The following is a 19,792-nucleotide window of genomic DNA, read 5'->3' as shown; positions in this document are numbered from 1 at the left end:
TGAAAGGGTGACAAAGAAAAAAACTTTACTACTTTAATCTATTGAATGCAATGCAGTGAGAGGACATGATGGCTCTCTAAAAATATATCAGAATAATATCAGGTAGGGATAGGATAAAGAAGAGCACTGAGGTAGATGCAAAATGAGTAAAACCAGCTGTAAATAAAAATTCTAACCATCAGCAGTGTGAAACTGGAAGAGGTTTCTAGTAGAGAAGTGGAGGCAATGGACCTCATTCATTAAAAGGGAATTTGACCACTTCTGAGAAGTGTTACCTGGTGTGGTTTCCTCCAATGACAGAGAATTGGGTTCAGAGATCCTGTCCTGTGCCATCTGAAGTCCTACACACTATGGGCAGAGCAGCACATCCCTGAACAGAAGAGAAGCTCCTTTCTCATCCCTGTGACCAAACCCTTACAACTCATTCACCCAATTGCTTTGGGGGTTTCTTTTCTTTTTCTTTCTTTTTTTTTTTTTTTCAGTAATTTCATCTCTGTCCCTAGTGTTACACGAAATCCACTGGTCATGATCCCCTGGCCTTTAAGCTTCACAGGTCCTCCTCTGGTGTCCTTATTGTGTATGATCATATACGATTTCCTCAGCCACTGTACTTAGCCTGTGTAAGCATGACACTAGTGCATCTACCTGGCTTTTAGCCCCAGTGCAGACTCGAGTGAATTCTGACTCTGACATCTTTATCCCAAAATCTGGAGTGCAATACATGTCCTCCTGCTCAGATGCTCTGCTGAACTGGGATTAAAATGATAGAAAGGAGGTCAGGAATGTTTGGAAGCAGGTATCACGATAGAGTGAAAATAGACAAAATAATCCTGCAGATGTGTTTTCTTCCTGAAACTTCACTGTCTGTAAGATTTGATGCTCTTTTTGTCATTTTTTTCCTGAATCAGGGAAAACATGTTTCGTCTGTAAGAAGCCTGTAATGAAAAGAGAGTGGGCACAGAGGCTGCCATGCCTCTCCCCTGGGAAGAGCAGCAAGAAAACTACCAGCAGCCAGCACTGCAGAAGCTGCCAGGCTCTCCCAGCAGCCCTTCCCAGTACTGCCCTGTCCCTTAACCACCGTCAGCAAAAACCTCTGCGGGGCTGTGCGGTGAACTGTAGTGGGAGACTGATCAAGATTAAAGCTTTAGAAAGAAAAGCTTCTCCAGCACCTCACACAATTTGTTCCCTCCATTACACAGCTACATGAATGTTTTTGCCAGCACGTGGATGATGCCTGGGGCCAGCGATGAGTAAACAGGAGAAGGAGGACAGAGGAAGGACCAAAGACTACTTTTTCTGCCAATGCTGTCTCATCTGAAACGTACATAAAATTGTGGGCTCACTGCGCTCTGATGCTGGTGGCATTGTTATGAAAAACAGATCTACAGAGACAATTGTTTGGCTTAATTTATCTTTTACTTTCCCCCAAAAGATAACAAAATATTTGAAGATTAAAATATGTAGCAACACATAAGATATTGAAATTCTCTTGTCCAATGCTGTGTTTATACATTGTTTCTGTAAGAAAACTATAACAGCCTTGCAGATCCTTTCTTTGTAGCAATTCCTAAAATGAAAAGGTTAGTGTTCGTGAAAACTGAATTGGTTAGAAATCTATTTTCAGCATGTATCTTAACATTTCATTGCAAAATCCCTGCAGTCAATATTTTTTGGCAGATACATAAAACACATAAAGAGTGAAGATGGCATTCTAATTCAAATTTACCTATTGTGTAAAACTACCTCAGATGAATCATATACTTAAGGCATAGAACATAAGGCAAATAAAAGTGATGGCTGAGAGATCTGAACTCTAGAAGCAGTTTTTTGTTAGCAAGGACACACACACACACATGCACACACATTGTTCTCATTGATTATATGGAGAACTGTGGCATTTGGAATACCATTATCATACTAGCTCTTCAGAGCAATACAAAATTTATTCATTTTTTTATTAATGTAAAATGAACTCACTTTCATTAAGATTGGATGACCAGTTACTTTTCCTTCAAATAAAATACACATACTGTAAATTTGTAATTTAAAGCAGTCTTAGTAGAAGTCTTCTTGAACTAAAAGACTAAATCTCAAGTATCTATGGGTTTTGGGATATCAAGATTTTAGGTATTAAGATTAAGAATACTAAGATTAAGGGTTTAAGTTTATGCAAGATTTGAAACAAGACCTTCAGTCTGAGTAAAGCAGCTTCTCTGAGTTCAGAGAACAGCTGCAAACGTAAATGATCTCTGTACAAGCTACCTGCTCTCTGGAGTTCAGGGAAATGGAAGCAGTATTGCGTTTTGGTTAATACAATTGTCAAAAAAACTGTTGGTCCCTGAAAATAAAAAGCAATTAATTGCCTGCATTCAAACCTTGTTAAGATACTCAAAGGTGTAATAATGCAGCATACTGTTTGTCATCTTAGTTTAAGTAATATGCATCTCATTAATGGAACAATTCACCTGTGTCATTTTACCAAAAATAAAATAAATAAATAAATAAATAAATAGTGTAGCTATTGCTTTTAATGGGCTTTTTATATATTAACAGTATTGCAGAGCATTTTCAAGAACATTGAGAACAGTCTCAGGCTCATAAACATGATTAGGATTTCAAAAAGAAAGCTTTGGGGGCAGCTGAGAATGACATGCATGACCCTAGACGTACAAAGTACATTGATTATAGCTCAACTGTATATATGTTTACATGTTGGCACATCATTATCTGTTCATACCCTTAATCCAAGATTAAATGGGATCCTTCACAAATTTATCACTAACTCCAGTGATCTTTGGGTCCGGCATAAGTGCCAGCCTGCCTTGAAAGATGTTTAAAAATTACAATAGAGGTATTTAAGTCCATGTTTTCCTTCAAGTGGGAAGTTATTTCATATTAATAGACTAAAAAACTTGTAGCACAAACACCCTGCCAGCCTCTTCTTTTAGGCATAGGGTGGTTGGGCACTGGGACAGGCTCCCCAGGGCAGTGATCACAGTGCTGAGCCTGCCAGAGTTCAAGAAGTGTTTGGACAATGCCCTCAGACATAGGGTCTGATTTTTGGGTGGTCCTGTGTGAATCCAGGAATTCAACTTGATCTTCTTGCAGGTCCCTTCCAACTCGGGATATTCTGTGATTTAAAACTGTGTTATCATTCCTGTTAAATGATGCTTTAGAAAATACGGTAACCAGTGTGATGGCGAGGCAACAGGGGAGAGAGAACTGTGTGAGCTAATTGACTCTTTCAGAAGTACCAAAAACATGCACTGATTCCTGGTAGGGTCACTGTGTTTTATGGCCACATGGCACTCTTTGTGAAAATGATAGTAATATATTTGGCTTATAGGAAAAGAAGTTTGAAGATCTTTGCCCAACTCCCACAGTGGAATAAGCAAATACTTAGCAATTAGAGCATCATCCTTTCCACTGAGATCCGCAGAAGTTTTCATGTGCCATTCATGCATCAAAACACTTCCTTGTATTGGAACTGGGAACACAGAGATCAGCATTAAGTCATTGCACAGTGGTACCTTACCCAGACCCTTTATTTAGCATAGGTCAGGACATGACTGTAGGGAGAAGTAGATGCCTACTTAAGCAGCTGCCCTGCAGACTGTTTGCTGACCAGCCTGGTTAACTTTGATGTTGATTTGCAGTTTCCTAGTGAAATAATTAAAGCTTTTTCTTAAGTAAAAGGATATTTAGATAAGTGCGTGAAGACCAATTTGAACGTGCTGCAGATTTGAGAAGGATCTTTTTTATGTACCTGTGTATTCAAAGAATCTTTACATGTGTCTTACTGTCAATCTGCACCTTGGTGACAGTCTTGATGTGTTTCAGACATATCAGACTCAGGTTGTAAGCTTGCACATTAGGCTCTGGCACCATCAGAGCTGCAACACCTAGCAGTAACACTTCAGTGTAAACACTGGATGATTATCTGCTGACAAGTTGTAGCCACCTAATCCAGAGAGACATCGAGGCTACAAGAAAGAGAATTTGCAAAATTGAAACATATTTTGCACTCAGCAGGCTGACACAGCAAGGAATTTAACTCCAACTATTTTGTTGGGAAGTTAGAGTTTGTTGAGGGAGTAGCAAAAACGTTTCTCTGCTTGCTCTAGAAATGGAGTTCAGAACAGCCTTTGGTCGAGTTCCTAGTGGGCTGTGCTGTGAAACAACATGGTCATTAAAGAGGTTTTTTACTGCTGGAGCAACGAGTCAAAAAATGGAAAAGGAAAGAAAATCTTCTGAGGCAAGAGTAGTCAATATAAAAGGCATAACAGCTTCATATTAATCTTCACAATGACTCCATGAAGTATTAACACCTATAAAGCAAATGCTCACTGGCTGTTTTATGGTGTTTCCATGCTTTATAGTTTTAAATTATCACCATATTCCAGAGAAGAAAAAAAAAAAAAAGAAAGAAAAGAAAGAAAAGAAAGAAAGAAAGAAAGAGAAAGAAAGAAAGAAAGAGAAAGAGAAAGAAAAGGAAGGAAGGAAGGAAGGAAGGTTGATTTTGAAGGGATTAGTTGGAAACCCTCTCATATGTGTCATCATTAGCATTTCTTTCACACCTGACTTATTATCCTAGATTCATGCTGCTGAAAAGCAATGTCACGAGCCACCCATTGTACTTCATGCTAAGGCTGAATTGACAGCCTAATGAAAGGAAAGCAGAAGCAGTGCAGCAAGGTTATCTGTATTACAAAGCACAGCCAGACTGTCATGCAGTGAAGATGCTAAGAAACACTTCTGAAATAAATGCTAAAAAATTTTATATGTCTTTCTCAAATTCAGTAACAGATTCCAAAAGGATGGAAGCATACTTTCACTCTTTACAAAGATTTTTTAAAAGCACTCTCACTTATTTCCCCTTTCTGGACTGAAATAATCACCAAACCAATGCAGCCATTAATCAGTATAAACCATGCTTGTTTTCTACCAATAGCACTAACAGTTACCTGCCCAGAAGAAGTTACTGAACATATTATTTTCAACATTTACAAAGTTGTCACGAAGTAGAAACTGTAACAGCCTGAGCTGACATCTTGGAATGAATGAATTCTAAAAAATTGCTACTTTGCTTCAAGACCTGCTATCTAAGAGAACCTTGCATGAAGCAGCAGATAATGTATGAAGTGGGAAGATAGAAAAATGCAATTTTCTTTATCTCATTGATACTTCACATATCTTTTATAATGATTATTATATGTAATACCTGGAGCCCTTTAAGCCTTGCATGGCTTTGTGGATGTTAATTAAATGAAATCTCAGAAGACCCTTGTGAGGTAGGCAAGTACTTTTTACCTTAGTGGGTGATGGGACAGCTGAAGCAGGTTTAAATCACTAGTTCCTTATCACACTGGGACTCAGTGTTAAAGGCAACATTTATAGCAACTGTGTCTCTCCCCTGTGTATCTCTTCATCTGTAGTTCTCAAAGCACTAAGAAAAGGCTTGTTTTTTCTCTCTGCTTTTATAGAAGAGGAAGAACAGAGGCATTTACAACGGCATTTCACTCAGAGTTCTACACAGTTGGCAGCAGAGTTAGACCAGAAAGCAGAACCCATGCTCCAGGGCAGTTCTTCAGCCAGGTCACCACAACACTGCAGGTTCTCTGCTGTCACTGACTCATCACTCTCTTGATTCATTCTGTTTGTTGAATCACCCGTATTAAAGATGGTAACATTTGATTATGATCTAACATGATCTTGAGATAAGAGGGCTATAAGACTCCCAGTTACAAAGCTTCTACCTAGGAAAAGCCTTTGTGAAAGACAAAATATTGCTTTCTGTAAATGAAAAATAAATCTAATTCTTTTGCCAGAAACATATTAGAACATTTTCAAAACATAGTGGATGAAGAAAAATGGGTAGACTTGCCAGAGAGAGTTTGTGAGGCCCTAGGTAGGACCCTAACTTATCTCAAGGCAGAGGGAGGGAACCCTATAGTGCCAGTCTTTGTGCACCCATTCACGATGGAATGGGTCCAGCACCTCGGCCCCTCTGCTGGTGTACAGACTTGGTTTGCTCAGTTTGATGCAGTCAGGGAGAAGTGAATGTTTCATGTAAGTAGCACAATCTATAAATTTCATTTGGAAATTCTGCATCATTTGAAAGCTGAACATGATAAAATACTGTTTTGTGGGAGAGGAGAGGAGGGGAGAGGAGGGGAGAGGAGGGGAGAGGAGAGGAGAGGAGAGGAGAGGAGAGGAGAGGGGAAAAAGAAAAGAGAAAATCATCAGCTGGAGGCATGGTAACAAGCTTTTAGTCAAAGAAGGGAAGAGAAAAGTATTTTTTTAGTACTGAACCAGCAATATTTTTTTTCCCTTAAGAACACTTTGCTGCACCAGTGTCTAATGTAATGCTTGTCACCGTCCCTTATTTGACATGCTGAGTCATTGCTTCTCTTCATCGTTTATTAAAATAAAATATATGTCTCCCGTGGAAGGACAGCAGTGCCTACCTTTGTGCCTGGAGGAGGAGCAAGACCCAGGAATGAATAAATAATATTTTCTTCTTTAGCAGAGAAAAAGGATTCAAAGTCCTAAAAATGGAACAAACAAACAACAGAGAATTGGTAACAACAATAAAACAAAAAGCACAGGAGGAAGAGACTAGTACAGGCACATCTTTCTTATATTGATGAGAATGACTATGCATTTGTAGCAGTGCCTGCATTATCTAAGCCCCAGGAAGAATATTCAGATAAAGGGAGCTTCATCCTGGCTGGCAAAATGAACAAATGGGCAAATCTCTCCAGAGACTTACACTTTAATTATATTGCATCTATGTCAGAATCAGATAAAACCAAGCGTCCCATTTTAATGTGCCTCAGCTATACACACCAAAGCAAAGCTATTCCCATTTAAATGTTAAAATAAACCTTGCTGCAAGAACACAAAATAGGCCCTCAAAACCCTAGACAGCTTTATGACAAAGAAAAGGGAACAGTCAACATAATGGCACAAGTGAAAGGGCAATGAGAAAACTATTTTAAAGAAAGGCACTCTAATCAGAAAATGCAGTATCTTTTCAGACAAACTTAGCAAAGGGCTTTGTTGTTCCCTCTGACATATATGTACCAGCCAAAATGTCTTGTCCATATGTGAGCTGAAGAGCTAAGTCAGTATCAAAAATGTCCATTTTCTCTTCAGTGCTGAAAAATGAAAACTAACTGAAAAGATGGAATGGATGGCTCCTATCCTACCATCTAGAACTCACTTGGTCTTTCCTGTATTCGTCTGTACAACCTTCCTATCAAGTAAGGAAACTCTGCTATCACTAGTGTGTTGCTGGGGAGTTCACAACTCACATCTCAGGCAGGTAAAAGTCAACACGTGTGCAAGAAGTTAACAGAAACTCTGGTCATAAGTGGCTGGCCCACGATCACAAGGCAGCTCTGTATAGGACAGGGGACTGAATACATCTGCTGAGTCCTAGACTACTGCCATGACCACTTTATCATCCTTCCTCTCATCCCAAATAACTCCAAAAATAGAACCCTGTAAATAAGAAGGTGATGACTCATCACTGAGACTTGTTTGTAAAGCTGACTTAGGACCCGAGTTGTTTTATTGGGCTGTTTTGGTATTTCCATAAATGACTGGCGAAGGCTATCCTAGGGAAAGGCTGCAGCAAATGATTTAGAAGCCACTCCAACATCAACAAGACTGGAATCAATGACATTTCAGTCCAGTTTGGAAGAGGCAACATAGCTTAACAGCCAGGTTAAATGACAGCCCATTTCACTGATTTATCGGAGGGACAGCTTAGTTTTCACACAGACCTGGCTACAGGCAGTGGGAACTGCCCAATCTGGGAGAAGCCCCAGAACACTTTTTGCCCTGACCAGGCAGAATACCTGTTGCTGCTCTGGGTCATTCATTCCTCAAACCATCTCTTTGCTGCTTTCATGTTGCCGTGGGGTTGCCCTTCTTATTTAACCCAAGTCTGCCTTAAGTGTCTGAAGACCCATACATTTTGGAGTGCTACAGCAAACAAGAGCATGAAGATTTTCTGCAATTCGAAAGGCTGGAATTTGACACAAGCCTTTGACAAGCCATACAATCACATGAAACCTTTGTGTCCTTCTGCATACCACATACTCATTAAACAGACCAAGCAAACTATGGCACAGCGTATCAATAGGTGGGAAATAAGGAGAAGACTGTAACAAGGAATGACCATGAAGTGGACTTGATATTTTATGTTGTTAGCTCTCCCCCAGAGGAAAAGCAGCAGACTGCAAAGGCACAAAAAATCTCCAGAGGCACGTAGCCTTGTAGATAACAAGACCTGAGGTCACAAGCAAGACGTGCGAATGACCACACGAACCCCTCATCAGTGAAGGATACAATCTTCCAGCATATCAAGTACTCCTTGGCAAGAGGCAGTGTACAATATGAAAGAGTAAATGTGGTATCTCACAGTAAATTGTAAGGTAAATCAAGTAGAAGCAGGATTACAGTGATTGTGGAACAGTTTTTGTGTTGTACATTTGCACTATTCCTTTCTTAATGGTGACTCGTTCAAATCACCACTCACCGAACCACTGAAGATAACTGCTCCCAAGGCAGGCAGTAAGAAAAAAAAAGCAGCAACGGTTTATTTCAGATAAGCAATAATATTATATCTGTATAAGAAGACATAAATGGTCTATGCAGAGTGTGGGGGTGTCATTTGTCTTTGGAATGAGTCTTTGAAAAATACAGCAAAACATATATTTTTCCCCCAAAAAAATAAAAAATAAAAATAAAAACAAAACAAAAAAATTTACGAAATGAGCACACATACAATCTACATATCATCCTTTATATGGCCACTGTAGAAATGCCAGACAGCAAAACAGTAAACTCCAGTTGGACATTAGCGGAAAGCTCTTCCCAGAGTGAGCGGTACAGCCCCAGATCAGAGTGCACAGAGGCGGTGTGGAAACGCCATCCTTGGCGCCTTTGGGAACTCAGACAGCCAAATCCCCAAGCAACACACTCTACAACTTTACAGCTACCCCTGAATTGAGCAGGAGGGTGGACCACAGACCTCCAAAGGTTCCTATGATTTCTCTATATTTGACTTTAGCAGTTATGCAAGGCATGAAATAAAAGTCTTACCTAAAAAACAGTTGTGCATTGTTGTTTTTTGTTTGTTTGTTTGTTTGTTTGTTATAAGATATGCAATGTAAGCTAGTCTATAGATTTAAGTTTATGGAGAAAATCATAGATTTCAGTTTACAGAGAAAATCAGATTACTTTACATTTCTTTCCTATTTTCTTTTTTTTTTTTTTAGCGAAATTTAGACAAGAGCAACAGAGTGTTCAGTATATTTAGAAAGTGACACAGATGCAGACGTCTGTCTAGACATGAGCGAAGAAGAAGCTTAAGAAAAAGATCAGATAAGAACTTAATTGCCAACACTGATGGATTAGAATGGATACTTGAGACTGGTGCTATAGCCAGGCACAGAAAGCGAATCTGTTTCTAATCTGCTTCTTCAAGTGGTTACTAGATAACATTACTTTTTTTTTTTTCTCTTTTTTTTTTTTTGGTGCCTGATTTAAACTTTGTTTGCTTTATTTTTTGCCCATTACATCTTTTCTGTCTCTACTGGGTATGGAACAGAACATATTTTACAAAATCCTAGACCCACATGGTAATTCAGATGGGAGAAACCTCAGGAGACCATCTAGTCCAACCTCCTCAAAGAACGCTCACTACTTAATTCAGACCAATAACGAATTCCTCTTTGCTACAGGCTCAGCCTTTAAAGTGTTTGGAGGTTGTCGTGTCTCTCTCCAAATCTCTCTTTCTTTGGGTGAGGAAAGAAACCTTTTATCCTGAATTTTCATATCCCCATTGCCCCCAGACCAGGATGTTGCTTATATGTATATGTTATAGGCTTACATATATGTGAATGGGAACAAAACATATGGGACAATCAATGGGAAAGGAAGTGAGGGAAAGGGCAGATCTCAGAACGAAGAATGAGCAGAAATGAAATGTAACAAGTTCTAACCTTAAAAAAATAATAATAATAATAATAAAGACTATTTGGGAATTAAAAATTTAGTAGGAAGAAGAAAAAAAAAGTCTTAAAAAAAAAAGAGGTGTAAAAATGGCGTAAAGAGCTTGACTTGTTTAACACTGCAAAAATAAGATTAAAAGAAGATATAATTTCCAGTTATAAATACACTGGATGTGAACTTCTTATGCTAAAGGGCAACTTTGTCATACAAGAAAATGTGTATAAATTTGCTGCATATATCCAGACTAGAAATTCTAAGGTTTCCTGATGCCATGAAGCTGAGACCTCTGAAGACTGTTGTAACAAGAACAACATATTTTAAAGGGACTTTCATGAATTCAGGACACAGAACTGGAGTCTGTGACCTAGACTGATCTTCTTTATCCTCAATGCTGTTTTTCCTAAAGTGGCCGATGACAAAGGAATTGGGACACAGGGGAAGAGTTAAGGTATATACCTTATATAAACCTCAAACAGGGTGAAACAGTCCTTGATTTCAGAATGATTGGTCTGTTGGGCCTGCAAAGGCTCTGCAGGGAAGTAGAATGCAAATCCCCAGCTTTGTGCTGTAGATATACTGTGGAAGACATCATGAATGTCTGAGGAATTTTGCAGCAGTCTGCCAGCCACCTGCCTTGTTCTCAAGCAGCCCACCTAATCCCACTTCACACACACTGTGCAACTCCCTGAAGGCACCTCCTCTCGTGTAGAAGGGGAAGGATCATGTATTGATATCCTTACATCATTTATTTGGAAAGTGTGCTGAGATACTATGCAAAAAATGAATCTTCGTTATGCACCCACTGGGATCACTAGCTATGAGCTTTGAGAGCTGGCCACATGAGAACTCTGGAGACTTTCAAACTAAATATAAATTTGAATTAGTTTTAAAACAGTACCTACAGTCGCTTTCTAGACCCCTTTCCAATGTGGGGTGTTTTTGCAAAGGACTCTTCTTTAACATAGCTTTATTTTAAGATGCAGATTATTTGGCTTCCTGAAATAGCTTCACACATGGAGTAAAAATTGTATATTTATCATTTACTGACAAGGCTGACTGGCTGCAATGCTCTGCAAGGCAATAACTCTTTAATTCACTAAGTAACCTCTCTAGGGAATCTCAGAAATATTTATGGCAACATTGGCTGCCACGAAACCCAGAGTAAGATATATCAAGTGATACATTTTATTGGTACCGATTAGATGTTGAAATTACATGAACTCTAACCTACCAAGTTCTCTTTTAAGATTGCTATGATAAAATGAGGAAATTATTGTACTCTTTACTCATACTAGTAACTCTTTCTCTCAAAGCACTCAAGTTAATTCTGAAAACGTAGTGGCATGTAAATCCCTTCTCTCCCAAAACAACCTTCACAGTAGTTCACAGTGGATTTGTTGAGTAACCTAAAACTGGACTCACTATGTGAGCTGCGTTTCATAGTACTTTGCAAGTTCATTTCAGAGATCATATTAGAGTACTTTCCAGTCTGTATTTCCACGCAGACTATGAGCAAAAATCTCTCTGATATCTCCTTTGATTCCAAGTCCTAATATTAATGTTTTTGCAGTATTATGTGCCACTGATCTGACCTTTTTCAAGAGAATAACCTGTTACAAGTATATATGAAAATGTGTTAAAATTTCTGTTACGAAGAGTTGGATTTATTGAATAAGCAATATAATTTCAATAACTCAAACCACATATTAGAGTTATTCCAGTCAAATGCATTTCCTATTTATTTATATTTATAACATAGCGGAAAAGAAAGATGCCTGTTCATGGCCTCTGGTGTCTCAGACATCCCAGCACCCCAGATGGCTCTGTGTCAAACAGACAAAAGACCAACACACAGCATGCAAAATTAACTGAAAGTTTGAGAAGGGAAGTGCCATACAGCTAGTCTTGAATAGGTCGGTATTGTTAAGCCACACAACTGAGCACTTACTACTCCAAATGCAGTTGAGCTGTTTTTACAGTCTACATTTGGTTATCCTGTGATATTGTGTGAAGAAGCTATAGTATCACCTAGCCAGTACTGCCTTTGGTCTTCAGGAGCTGAAGTGAGAGTGTAGGCAGTGAGCCAACAGCAGGCCAACTTGTGAGTGAGCTACACAGCAGGAGGTAGGAGAATGTGAGAGGAAAAACACACAGCTCCTCACAGGCAGCAAACTCCACACCTTGCAGTGAGCTCTGGGTCCTGCACAGGCTCTGGGTCTGGGGGGGATAATACATACAGCCTATTAAGCAGAGTTTCTCTAGTCAGTTTTCCCTCCAACCATATTTTTATTTAAAAAGGAATTTTTTTGTCTTTAATTTCCTTTCTGTGCCTAAAAACACTTTCTAACAATTGTTCTTTCAAACTGAATCTCAAACTGGACACTTCCAACTAATGGAAAAGAGTGACTTTCTGTGAAAGAAGACATTTAGTGCCTCTGCAGGCATTAAATTTCCAAACAGCTTCTTACCCCACAGTACCGCTCCTCATTGAAGATCTGTGGAGGGAGAGGAATTCCATTTTGAGGCTTTTTTTCACCTGGGACATTCTCTCTCATCCATTTCCTGTTGTCCTCATCACCTGCTATGTCCATTTGCTGAAAGTCAATCTTATTGGCCTCTAAAAATCCCACTACTTCCTGCTGTTTCTTTTTGATCTGGTTAGGAAAGAGAAGAAAACAGAATTGCTTCATAAAATTGCAGTATGTTTTCTAAAAGTGATTACTATTATGAGCAGAGCTGATACAAGTATGTCAAGTTTGATCCAGTGCTCCAGGAGCCCCCACACTTTTGAAACTGAGATTCAACATTGCTTCTCAGCACCCAGACCACTGCCACTACTTCTCTTTCCCTCACCTTCTTTCTTTCCTCCCTGGAAGCAGTGGTACCTCCATCTTTGAAAAGAAACTCAGCAGGAAGCCTCCTACTCTGAAACAGATCTGTGAGTGCCACGTACAAACAGCTAAACTAATCCTGCCTACATATGTACATACTCTCCCCAATATACGATACACACTTTTTTCTTACTCTTTGCATGTGACATTTAGATTTCACTGAACCACATTTGTTTCTCTGTCCCTGTTCTTAAATGCTAGGCATAATTAAATAAAGTCAACGGAAATCCAGTACAGCTTAATTCCTATGCTTGAATATGTCCCACATTATAGACAGCAACGTTCTGTTTGTATTTGAAGCAAGTGCTTTTTAACTGATCTGTACAATCTTTCTCACGTTTCTCTTTGGTCACACACAACCACATTACTACCTAGCACAATTCAGAGATGACTCCCTTCTCCTCCCAGTTGTGCTACTCCATGCAGCCTGCTAGTGTCATATAGAGATGGTAGCCAGCATGATGTATCCATGTAGTTTTTACATATAACTGATCCTATGACTTGAAACTAGGTCTTCCACAAATCAGAAATATGAACACCAAAATTTAAAGTGACACCTGACCAGTGTAAATCAGTCTGAGACATGCAATGAGATGAGAAATAACCCACGGATTATGTATTTCTACAATCTAATAAACCTGAAAAGCTGAAGAAGTAGAATGATAGCCTGTTATATTGGAGGAGTTAATTTTCATTATTATTATTAAGGATACAATTTCTTGTTCTTGTTTAACTGAGGAAGTATCTATCCATACAGCTACGTTTGCTTGCAAAAAATAACACACATAAAATGCTGTACATTTTTAAGACAGCAGGAGAGGCTTACTGTGAGCTAGAAAAAGCAAATCACTTTGAATGGAAATCCTACTCTAATGTGTTCACAAGCCACGCAGCTGACAGATCTCATATATATTCTTATTTTCACTTTTTAAACAGAGGTCATTTTCCTAATGGCCATTTAGCTGCACAATTATTTGCCAAACACATTCAGATGGCAGAAAGGATTGCCTGAGGAATGCACATGCCCACTTCATTGGAGGAGGTGGCAGGATAATGTTTGCATAAATAGTTAAAAAAATCTGCCTGAACCAGTACTAAGAGTGCTACCACATGCTCTGAAAGCCAGTCCTTTCAAGTGCTGTCAGCTGCAATTTCAGCATCAGCTTGTCTCTTTGGACACAGGCACTGAAGGAGATACGGCTCCTGGAATAGCTAGTGCCTGGACAGATAATGTCACTGAGGAGATAAGGTAAATGGAACTACTGAGTCTGAGCTCCCTTGCTTATGGCTGCAGCTATAACTTGTAGCATTAAAACTGGATAAACAATTTTTCTATAGTTTGAAGTTCATAATAACCAAGAGGCTCAAACAGCACCAGAAAAATGAATGCTGAGGAAAAATAAAGTTATATGTAATTATGCTGAATAAAGATAAGGCAAGATGTTTCTCATGATGATGATAATAATAAACCATGCAGAAGATGAGCTGTGTCTTAACAATTACTAGGGCTTAAGCAGAGAAAAAGATTTAGTTTCTGGGACATACATTAAGTATGAAACCATAAAGCCATGGCTGGCACTAGGTAGCTTGGCAGCTGAAAGGATCTCCAGCAAGCAGCACTCAGAGAGGGAAATCTTCCAGGATGAAACAACACAGAGGACATGCAAAGGTTTTCCCAGAATGGATGAGATTGCAGGAGCTTGTTTGTGCCCTCACTTGTGTCTGATGGCATGGGAAGAATTCAGATAACTTGGCCATAGATTCCCTGGAAAGTAGTGGTGAGCACGATGCTATTTCATCAATGCCATTCTGGCTTTCAACAGAGCTTAAATTCCCCCATGGCTGATAGTCCTTTACATTAAGAAATAACTGTTTTAAATAAATATTACCTAGCTAGAGTGTAAGAGCTACAGCTAATATTAATTTCACCTAATGCATAATTGGCTATTATCTTCTATATTGTTGCAATTCAGATCATTCCCGTTGACCAGCTGCCCATGGCAGAAGCAAATGTTATCTAGTCAACAGCTTACCGCAGCAGGAACGTTAATGCCAACAGGCAGAGCTGCCCCAGCTCTCAGTTCTGAGACAGAGACAACCTGTTCTTGATCACTATTCTTATTTATTAGATTCTAACTTCTGCTATGGCTCTTTATTTAGTGAGGTGTTAGTCTCATTAGTCTGTGTTTTGCTCAATCTTTCTGATGTGAACGGATTGCACGAAAACTGAGACCCGCAGATTTGAACATGGGCAAGTTCACAAAATGACTGCAGAAACACTGAGAATAAAAAGGGATTTTAGAGGTGTCCTAACCATGAGCAGCAGTAAGCAAGACTTTGGAAGACATCTTCTGTGTAAGACCCAATTTTCTCATGGTTTATGGTAGACTAGAACCTTACAGGACATTACCCTTTTCTAAACACCTCTGCGGCTAGTACCAAAATTATTTTAGTTTTTACTAAAGACATTTCAAGACAACCATTTAGTACCCTTTTAGGCTATGAGTGTCTCCACTTCTGCTTGTCTTAATGCATAGCTCAGTATCAGCTATGTTTGGCACACAAAGATAATAAAGTGAAAGTTATTTAAAATTCATTTCTGAATCATTGAGAGGGAAAATACAGACCTCAGGTTTGCTCTAGAGCAACACCGAATTACATCGTTCAAGCAACTGATCCAGAGCACAAGAATGTTACTGGGTTCACTATATTCACTTTGGAAAAGTACTTAATAACGTGATAACCAGTTGCAATTAGTAGTGCAATTGTACAGTACATAAAATAGAAAAGATTTTCATTCTTTACCAATGATACTCTGCTGATACAGGCCCATCGTATTTTGAAATTCAAAATGAACAACATGTATTCGATGGAGATCAGCCACAATGAAGAGTGATATTAGGACAATTTAGTCTTCCAATTTAAGCTTCACAGGGATGAAATTCATACTTCTCAGGGAGAAGCTGTACAAGGCCAATAGAAAATTTGTTTTTAATAGGATTTTAGTGATATATTAGGGTTTGCGTTGGCTCCTTGCAGGAGTGAGTTTTATTTTATATATATCAAAACTCATTAAAGGTTCATTGAAAGGATACCTTCCATCTATTTCATCAGTAAATGTGGAAAACTTCTTCAGCTGAACATGGTGTTTACTTGGAATTGCAATTATGTATCAATAAGCTGAACACATGCTACCTACTCAGATTATTATAGCTATACATACACCCAATGCACAAGGAAGAAGGAAATATAGAGGCACATTACCATGTAAAGATGCCATACTCTTCCTTCCAGTATGTGTCTAGGATCCCACTGACAGCTTTTGTAGGCTGCTAACATGTAGTAGAGATTGACATTGATAAGCTTAAGACCTATTACAGTTCACCGACATTAGTTATCTTTCTCTGCAGTAATAAACTAAAGTAGCAATGCTTAACAACTCAAAATGACCAGATAAAGCTTGCATGTTGCACAGCATAGCATACACATCCCTTCATTGCAGTCCAAAAGGAAAGGAGCTAGCTATAGCTGCTTGCTGGGAGGGAGATACAAGAAGCATGTACGGCATAGGAAAGATTTGGGTTTGGCTAGTGCTAAATACACTTAGTTTTAGTTGCATAAGCGATCTCCTAAATGCCGGTGTTTAATCGAAGCACTCAAAAAACTGACTTGCTGAACTACAGCCCCACTCCTGTAGCTGCAATGGCAACAATCCATGCCTTCGTCGCACAGCATCAGTCTTGAAGGAGAACCAAGGTGATAGCCACAAGACACACATCCAGGATGTCTGCAGTGGGATTCCAGTCACGGTCACAGCTTTTCCCCAGAAATGGATGACTGGCAAAGGAGGCAGGTAAGGATCTTGTTTGGTCAACCAAAGGAAACCAAAACGGGAGACCAAACAAGAGAGAAAAGACTACCAATGCACGATGTGTGGCAATTTACAATATTGTTTGAGCAGTAACTGTTAGATTACAAACTACCAAACCTGCAGTTTCCAACCTCCTCTTCTTCTTTTTCTGCCTTGCATGTCAGGTTTCTTATTAAAAAAAAAAAATGAGGAATGGGAAAATGTCAATAGTAAATTCAGAGTGTCAGGCTTACAGATAGGCTGGCAAAGGAAAAGAAAAAAAAAAAAAAAAGCTGATGAGGGAACTGCAAACTTTCCTTAGCTGTGTTCCAGTTTGAATTTTAGTGAATGTTTCCCATTTCATTTTCTAGAGATGGTAGCCCTGTGAACAGGGGGGGGGGTTTGGAACTGTTCAACTCTGGAAGCTTCTTAAAGACATGGAGCTGGTGTCAGAGAAACAGAGATGTAGTTAAGCTATGTGCAAGCACCAGCCAATTTGTTTAGCCATGTCACTGGGAATGAATGACCGCCAAAGGAAAGCTGCAATCTGAGCTCATATGGGAACTGGATATAAAAGGAAACAGTCCTTTCCCGGTTTCCACCTCCCACAGACTTCCAATCTCTTTACTATTCACATGCCCTTTCCTTCAGCTGATACACTATACTGACAGATACAGCAGTAGAGCTCAATACTAAAAACCATCAGTACACCATTTCAAGAGGCATTATATATATACAAAAAAAAGGGGGCTAGGGAAAGGGAGGAGGATGGGAAGACTTTTTTATCTGCATAACTTCATTCAGCTTACTTTGACTGCAGGTTCTTTACTAGACACTGTTCCCCTTCAGCAGGTGTAGTGTCCTAAAGTCTCTTTTAAAAATAAATAGACTAATTTCTACTGTAAACAATCTACCTTGGTATTTGTGCAAATACAATATCCACTTTTTCCTTCTTCAGGGAATATATATTGCTTCTTTCTTTCTTTTTCTTTCTTTCTTTCATCCTTTTCTTTTCTTTTCTTTTCTTTTCTTTTCAACAGAATTAAATCTATTAACTGGCAAATAATTTATATGGAAATGTTATACCTGTAGTAAAATATAGCATGCAAGCAAGCCTGCATTAACACGAATTCTCTACATTTTGAGTTGCTTTCAAGAATAAAGTGTTAAATACAGTCCAGAAGAAAATTGGTGTTTTTCTCTTACATGCAAACTCAGGCTGTCCTGGGATCTTATAGGCTAATTTACCAACCTGATCCAGAAAGAGACATATGTTAAATGAGACACCTACCGCTGTAGACCCCGAAGATGTGGCTACAAAGACTTTGATCACCATTTTGACAGTGATGAAAAGGAATCAGCAGAGCACGCCTGCTATCCACAAGTCAACAAAGTCCCGAGAGGAATCCCAGCCTTCGGCAGCTCCTGGGCTAACCCGGATCCTAAATGGGTGAACCCCACAGCAATCCACCAGCTTTGGCGTCTCCCTCTCCCCAGGGGTCCCGGGTTTTCCCACTCAGTTGGCTCCTAGGTATTTTGGGATGAGGGGCCAGTAAAGGATTGGTTAGTAAGAGGAGCCATAGCAAGAGGTTTGCACCTGCCCCTGGCCTTATTGCATTAGATTGACAGGATGGCAGTCCGTAAAAGGCAAAGGAGAGTCCTGCACCAATGAGGCAGGCTGCAGAAACGTCTGGGAGAGGGGGAAGGGACAAGGGAGAAGGGACTGGGAACAGGGGACAGGATCACAGAGCCGTAGGGTAACGTTTAAAGTTGCATCGGTGTTGTCACAGCCACCTCCTGCATAAAAGGGCTGGTGCCCTCTCCCTGACAACAACAAAGAGATTTCAGAGTGGTAGATACAAATTTTACCTTGAAAAGGGGAGGGGAGGAGGGAGAGTAGGGGGAGCATAGGATCAGAGGTAATTCTAGTAGAGATCATATTGAAATAAGCCTCTGTAACAAACGCTCTCAGCTGTAAAGAACTCAGATCATGATCCAAATTGCAGGGCTCAGGCGCTTATCTGAAATGAGTATGTCACTATATTTCCTGATACTGAGGAGGGTGATTTTGTCGATTGTATGTATCCAGTCTCTATTATTGGATTTTTTTTTCCTTCTTTTTGCATCATCAGTGAAAACTCCCAAGGCACAAGAAGAGGTCCAGAACTCTTGGTAAAAAATATTCCGTTCTACTGTGGTATGCAGGATGCTCTTTTTTTCCATCTGGTTGTTGCCTTCTGTCCCAGAGATGGTCACAATTCAGTGTCTGCCTGCACATATTTGCTTAAGAAGGTCTCTGAGCATGAAAGTTATTTTGAGAATGTTAAACGTTAACAGATAACTTTCAAGTATTAAGGGCCAAGTTCGGTTTTGCTGTAAACGAGCACTATGAGCAAGCTGACCTGGTGTCAGAGATGAAAATTCTAGGTTTCAGAAAGTGTTCATGCAGGAGTAATTATTAAGATTGAACATTGCAGTGTTCAATCCTAAAAATCCTTTAAATAGAAATTCCATTTTAGGGTTGATTAGGGCTGAAAACACAATAGTTAGCAGTGCTACCCTTGAAACTAAGGTTTTTTGTGGTTTTTTTTTTTGCATGTTTGAACCATTATATGAAGCTGAAAATGCAGCAAATGTGGTATTTCTTATATTGAACAGGAATCCTGAGAAACCTTAGTGAAAACTGAAAATAATGCTATGGATAGTTTGCGGTGTTTACTGTAGCTCACCATCTGTCATTTTTTCTTCTTTTAAGAGGCAACAGGAGGTCCAGCAAAAAGAAAAGCCAGTTAGAATCGGGTATTTTCACAGAGTATTTACCTGCAAAGGAAGATAAACAACTTAGTCTGAAAACATAAATTTTTGCCAGGCATTATTATATGTGACTGTTTCTCAGGAAAATTTGTATGTAAGTACACTCTAGTAAATTGAATGAAAATGACAAGCGATTGGGAACATACTGTTTCCAAATTAGTTAATTTGGATAGTAATGCCCTGAAGAGTTAGAAAGAAAGGACGGTGAGGT

General features: G+C 39.3%; 1 protein-coding gene across 4 annotated transcripts in view; it reads right to left on the bottom strand.

Moving 5' to 3' along the window:
• SH3BGR (SH3 domain binding glutamate rich protein) overlaps positions 1-19,792 on the bottom strand; it is a 32,599-nt gene that overhangs the window by 9,362 nt on the left and 3,445 nt on the right. For 2 of the 4 annotated variants that reach the window (XM_035545999.2, XM_035545998.2), the window contains exons 2-4: positions 19,497-19,587; positions 12,495-12,680; positions 6,468-6,548 (exon numbers count right to left, since the gene is read on the bottom strand). In XM_035545999.2, coding sequence (XP_035401892.1) covers positions 6,468-6,548; positions 12,495-12,680; positions 19,497-19,499 — 270 coding nt within the window. In that variant the 5' untranslated portion in view covers positions 19,500-19,587. Of the gene's footprint in view, positions 1-6,467; positions 6,549-7,086; positions 7,212-12,494; positions 12,681-19,496; positions 19,588-19,792 lie in introns of those variants that run through there. The other 2 variants (XM_050711676.1, XM_035546000.2) reach the window with 2 other exon arrangements.

This window comes from Cygnus atratus, chromosome 1 (assembly GCF_013377495.2).
Source record: "Cygnus atratus isolate AKBS03 ecotype Queensland, Australia chromosome 1, CAtr_DNAZoo_HiC_assembly, whole genome shotgun sequence".
Lineage (NCBI taxonomy): Eukaryota > Metazoa > Chordata > Aves > Anseriformes > Anatidae > Cygnus > Cygnus atratus.
Note: the sequence above shows the minus strand (reverse complement) of the source record. Positions and strands in the feature narration are given on the sequence as shown.